The 5571-nt window shown below is 37.1% G+C and overlaps 1 protein-coding gene and 1 pseudogene across 2 annotated transcripts; one reads left to right on the top strand and one right to left on the bottom strand.

Annotated features, from left to right (window-relative positions):
• The first annotated feature begins 447 nt into the window (after window positions 1–447).
• On the top strand, window positions 448–2244 carry LOC140956992 (uncharacterized; annotated as a pseudogene).
• Window positions 2245–2332: 88 nt separating this feature from the next.
• On the bottom strand, window positions 2333–5571 carry LOC140956991 (hydroxyproline O-arabinosyltransferase 3-like). 2 transcript variants are annotated; one of them, XM_073414017.1, is made up of 10 exons: window positions 5525–5571; window positions 5255–5321; window positions 4565–5141; window positions 3940–4007; window positions 3651–3852; window positions 3461–3558; window positions 3278–3347; window positions 3106–3177; window positions 2813–2926; window positions 2333–2644 (listed from the first exon to the last, which is right to left on the bottom strand). In XM_073414017.1, the coding sequence occupies exons 3-10, from the start codon at window positions 4955–4957 to the stop codon at window positions 2573–2575; spliced, it is 1089 nt and encodes a 362-aa protein (XP_073270118.1). In that variant the 5' UTR covers window positions 4958–5141; window positions 5255–5321; window positions 5525–5571; the 3' UTR covers window positions 2333–2572. The 2 variants fall into 2 exon arrangements, with proteins under 2 accessions (XP_073270118.1, XP_073270119.1); XM_073414018.1 differs by having other exon boundaries at window positions 5255–5324; window positions 5525–5562.

Raw genomic sequence — 5571 nt, 5'->3', positions numbered from 1 at the left:
TTGAATAAAGAGATCTTTGCTCTAGCCCCTCTCATGTATTATTTTCAAAATTTTATCTTTTATTGTACACCCTAAGGTAGGAAACGAATTAGGGTTGTGCTAAGTGCTGCTGAAAGAATCTGCGTCTGTAACCATCGGTTGCAATCGTGTGGTTAGAATGTGAGGAGCAGTTCGTAAAATAAGGTGGATATAACCCTGTGGCATTCTGGTCAAAAAGGTAAAAGATTTAATTTATTTTACGGAAGCATGATGGGCCTTTAAATTTAAAAGAAAAATCAATTACTAAAATAAAAAGATAAGGCTATTATTGAAAATCTTAAAATATTGGGGAGCTAAAACAAAGAATTGAAGGGATATGGAGTTAAAATAAAGATGAACAAGGACGTAGGGAGTTGTTGAAAATTTGTCCATAAATTAACAAGATTTTAAATAAGGAAAACCAACTACCTCAGAAGTAACTAAAATCACACGACAGACAAATGGCCAAAAAAATGTGAAAGAAAGTCGGTTTGAGCTTTCTTCCACCTTTTGTGGTCATTAAGAAACGCCGACGATTTATCCAAACCCACCGCCCACTCACAAACTCGAATCAACTCCTCGAAATTCTCTCGTTATCTATCTCCCACTCTTCTTTGCCACTGTACCGCACGAATTTGTGCTGCATCTTGCCTATAGCTGCTGCTGATGGATTGGAAGGGTTCTGAGGAATGATTCTACAGTCCAGGTAATTCAAGCTGTCAGGTTTTGTGGCTGTGATTTTCTTAACTGTGTGTTGGTTTCATAAACACCGGAAAATTTCACTGATTGGTGAAATATATTTGGAAGGTTTTATGTTGTTGGGATTTTGAAATGTTCCCTGATTTCCAGCAGTTTCTTGCTTGAAGAGCAGAGGATTTGGAACCTCAATTCTAATTCTAACTTGTAAGTTTCTTGAATTCAATTAGATCGAGTTAGCTGGTCTCTCATTTGAAGTCTTGGACAACCCTTATTTTATTGGCCATTTTGACATTACTACTAACAGTAACCGAGGGCCATCTCTTGTAATATTTGTTTGAACCTACTGCAGCTGTTTTGATAAAGTTTGAAGTTTGCATTACATATTACTCTTCGGGACTTTCAATTTATTTTTTCATATCTGATCCCAACATTCCAACGATGGGTGGTAGAGGCTGAGAAGTGTTTGTTAAATGAATCTCCAACTGCGACAGTATGTTCCTTGTAATAGATCCCAACCGAACGGGGACATATCAGCACCTCTCTCTTCTAGTGGCATCATTTTGGAAGAACCTAAGCAGGAGGCTTCTATTGGTGCCAAATTCTGGCAATGGTCTCTCCTTTCGCTCGTTCCTTGGGTTATCAGAACCAGAGACAAATTTCAGTTGTCCACCACTGTCAATAGGAAGTTAAAGAAGCATTCACGTCCTCGTGGGAACGCGGAATCTGCTGCTCAGTACACAACGATACGGTTTAAACCATACGTTTCAAAAGTTCCATGGCATACAGGTCCGAGAGGTTTTCTATCTCAATTGTTCCCACGATATGGGCATTATTGTGGTCCTAACTGGTCAAGTGGGAAGGACACAGGCTCTCTTATTTGGGACAAACGTCCAATTGATTGGTTGGATTTCTGTTGCTACTGTCATGATATTGGATATGATACTTATGATCAAGCCGAGCTTTTGAAGGCTGATCTAGCATTCTTGGAGTGCCTGGAGAAACCTGACATGAGTACAAAAGGCGACCCTCAAATTGCTCATATCTATAAGTTTATGTGCATTTCAGGTACCGCACGAACCTGCCTCTCTTAAAAACTCAACTTCCACTTGACCCTTGGTTGCATTTGCCAACATTTTAATCTTCTCATTTTTCATCAAACAGGTCTAAGGAATATACTGATACCATACAGACAGAACTTTTTGAGCTTGCAGTCCGGAAAATTTTCATTCCCTCGGGTTGGCTGAGTAATATGAAATGGAAATAACCAACTTTTGCTAAGACTTAGTCATCTTTAGGTTAGGTTAGGTCTCGTCAACAGAAGCAGCCATTGGATGCCTTCTAGTCCTAGGCAACTTTCATTTGTAATGCGATTTGCTAATGAAAGAAACTTGGTGATGCTAATCGATTCGAATTTTTAAGTGTCTTGTTTTGAACTGCTTCAAATGATGTACATTCTTGTAAATATGAGACAATAAGCTTCTAATTTGGACTTGTAATTTTTCCAAATTATTCGCCTGAGTTTCTGTACGAGGGTAAACATGAGAAAAAGTTCTGTTAATTATATTTTACATTGTTGGTATCATAAAGTTAAACTTAAATAGGGCGCACGCGCAAATCAAGAAGATTGCCTCTACAATTAGATTAAAACAAAAGATTTCAAGTGTAAACAAAAGTGTATCGATGCTAGAGATACAAATAAAGGATCCAACTTTGGACAAAAATCATATAATCTTCCATCTTGTATTGTTTGTCATTAATTTTTAGCATTTGTATATGTAACGCTTGTGAAATCCAACAGGGTGGGAACTGCTCTTTCTGTTGGATTTTCCAAATAAGTTGAAGTATAGCATAAATCTCAGCTCGAATTTTCAGTCTCCCAGTTAGGGATATTTGCAGTTGCCTCATTCACAGCTTTCACAAGCCTCACCTGCGGAGTGAACCATCAAAAAGAAACAATGAAGCAAGAACTGCACGTTAAAGGAAGAGTGTAACAGCCTTGGTTTTAGCATAACAACCAAAGAAAAGCAATTAGATTACAGTTATTATTTGGTAATAGCAAATGCTGTTACCATGCTGCAATAATACGAAAACATACCACACTTTCAGGAACGCCAGGAGGGGGTAATGAGATATTTTTGGGTGGAGGACCACGAAGGTGTGATCGCTTGTCAAATCTCCATTCACCAATCTTCCCATAAGTTAATTCTCCCTGTTCGATGCCGCTTTTTTGTTACTTACATTTTGATCATAAACCTAAGATAACAGTCCAATGCCAATATACTAGTATATCATGTGGTCAGAAAATAGCAGAACACGAAATTGCGTGCCTGTAAAAATGAGGCCTCCGAATCCCAATACCATTCATAAAATCAAAAGAAAACAATATACCTTCATGTTGTAATCACATCCATAAGTATAATGGATGATGAACTTGTTGCCAACTTCCAGATCCCATGGAGGCTGGAAATTATAGGAGACTAAAAAGTTAACAATGGTTGATGAGATAAAATAACAGTAACAATAATAAAAAATATGGTCCATTGACAGCAATTTTACAGACCTGTAACATGAAATCTTTACGAAGAATATGTCGCACGCCATGCAAAGCAGATGCAACTGCATAACCATACCTGCCATATATAGAAAGATAGCGACCTCAACAACTATATATGTCCCACAAAGTCCGAAAATTTCATGACTAAAATAGACATTTAATGCAAAAGTAAATTAGAACCCTGCATACATTTCTAGAACCCATCCAAAAGCCTTATCAGTCTCTGGATCATCTTTCATCTGCAAAGACACATTCATCCACGTAGGAGCAATTTTCTCCAAAGTAGACTGCACCAGCAAGATTAGTCAACACAATGTATCAAGTAAAATGTATAAACTACATTATCCTTTCAAAGTTTGAAAGAGGACATGACTCCTACCTTCTTAATAATCACTGGAGAGTTTCCGATTGGATCAATATTTGTCACAGGACCTTTCTCTTCGGGAAAATATTTTCTTACAATTTTCTCATGATCAGTTGGTTTTATGTAGAAAAAAGGGAAGGCAGTTGGGTGATCTCCATGAGCCAAATTTGGCAATGGATTAACAAAAACGTGATCAGGTTCTGCCATCAGAATGTACCTGCATTAATCATAAAACGAGGTAAAGATTTAAGGAATACAAATGCGGAAAAAATAGACTAATCAATATCAAGAATGGGAAACATACTCTTCCTCAATAGTGGCTTTCTCCAGCCACTGTACAAAGGCCCATGGTCTATTTAAAACAATGTAACCCTGTCACAATATCCAAATATAGTGAACGTTGTAAATCCAACCTTTGAATTGGACAGAAACAGGAGCAAGAAATTAATTACATCAAGGAAAAGACATTTGCAGCCCAAAATGTTTAAATTCTGAGCATCAAACTAGAGTATAAATTCTGAGTTTCATCTAGCTGACAAATTGTTACAGTAAACTGAAAATATGCAAAACACATTTTCATGCATACCCCTTTTCTGGCTACAACCAGATTGAACTCCTATGTTTGGTGCATATTTAGTGCACCAAACAATTAGTGCAGCATCAATAAATGAATAAATAGATAAAGCCATGTCAGCACAGCGTAGCTACTCAAATCTTGTATAAACATGATTTGCACAATAAATGCAGTGAAACATTACAAATTTTTTCGCTGTATCTAGCCTTACAAAATTTTAAGCTCTTTCAAGTAAAAGATCATAGGATTAATGGTGACTCAAATGCAATTCAACATATTTACTTCACGGTGCTAAAAGGAAAAGTCCAGAATTATGAATGTAGTAACAACAAATTATAACGTAGTACTTGCTCACCCGATCAAGCCCTTCTGGTAGAGGATCTACAATAACAGTGGGGATTTCATCCATTAAATTATCAGGCTTTCCTGAATGCAAAACCCGAGTAAATCCTCCCATATCTGATCCAGACAAATCTTTCATCTTTTTGTACCAGTAATACATAATTCGACACTGCCACTTGCTATAAGGTGCATCAGTGGCCGTCAATGCTACATGAAATTTTGCACCTGTTTCAAACTTCGTTTTATCAGGCCTGCTAATTATGGGATCATTCCACTTCTCGGTACTAGTCGTAACCTTCTTATGCATCACCAAAGTCAACAAGTTATATGTAGCAAAGAAAGAACCAAAACCCAACAATACTAATAGAACGGGTGATGCACTCCCCATGTTCTTCCTCGCAGACATTTCTGAATAAAACAAATTCAGTCAAACTCTTTCAAAAAATTTCAGGCCAACCCGTCAAACCAGTTGTTCAATCTTCAATAGTAACCACAACCAAACTCAAAATATCCTCAAGTTCAGGCATTCCAAGTCCCAAAAACTTTAAAACTTTAGCAAATACACCCCAGTGATCAGGGCAATATTTCTCCTGACAAGAAAACACCATAAACGAGAGAAAAATCTTTATCATCATCACCACATATTATGAAGCAATAAATCATAACATCGCCGCACAAACAAAAGGCTTGAAAAAAAAATCACCTGCTAAAGAAGGCAGCTTCAATCCCAACAGAAGGCAATACAACCAACGACAGAAATTCCACCGTCACTGCTAAATATCACCAGTAAATAAATTTACAAAAAAAAAAAATGAACCCCAAAATTTATTCATCTGATCAAGCAATAGAAACAAAAGATACAACAAAACATTGTCCAAGCCCTCACAAACTCCCAGACCAAAAAAAAGGGTGACGTATAAACCATGTAAATAAAGATAAGAAATGCGTAAAAAAGGCCGATCTGCTGACATACCGATTAAGAAGAAGCATATCGATGAAATCCCGAAACAAGAAAAAAAA

This window comes from Primulina huaijiensis, chromosome 14 (genome assembly GCF_012295235.1).
Source record: "Primulina huaijiensis isolate GDHJ02 chromosome 14, ASM1229523v2, whole genome shotgun sequence".
NCBI classification, from domain to species: domain Eukaryota; kingdom Viridiplantae; phylum Streptophyta; class Magnoliopsida; order Lamiales; family Gesneriaceae; genus Primulina; species Primulina huaijiensis.
Note: the sequence above shows the minus strand (reverse complement) of the source record. Positions and strands in the feature narration are given on the sequence as shown.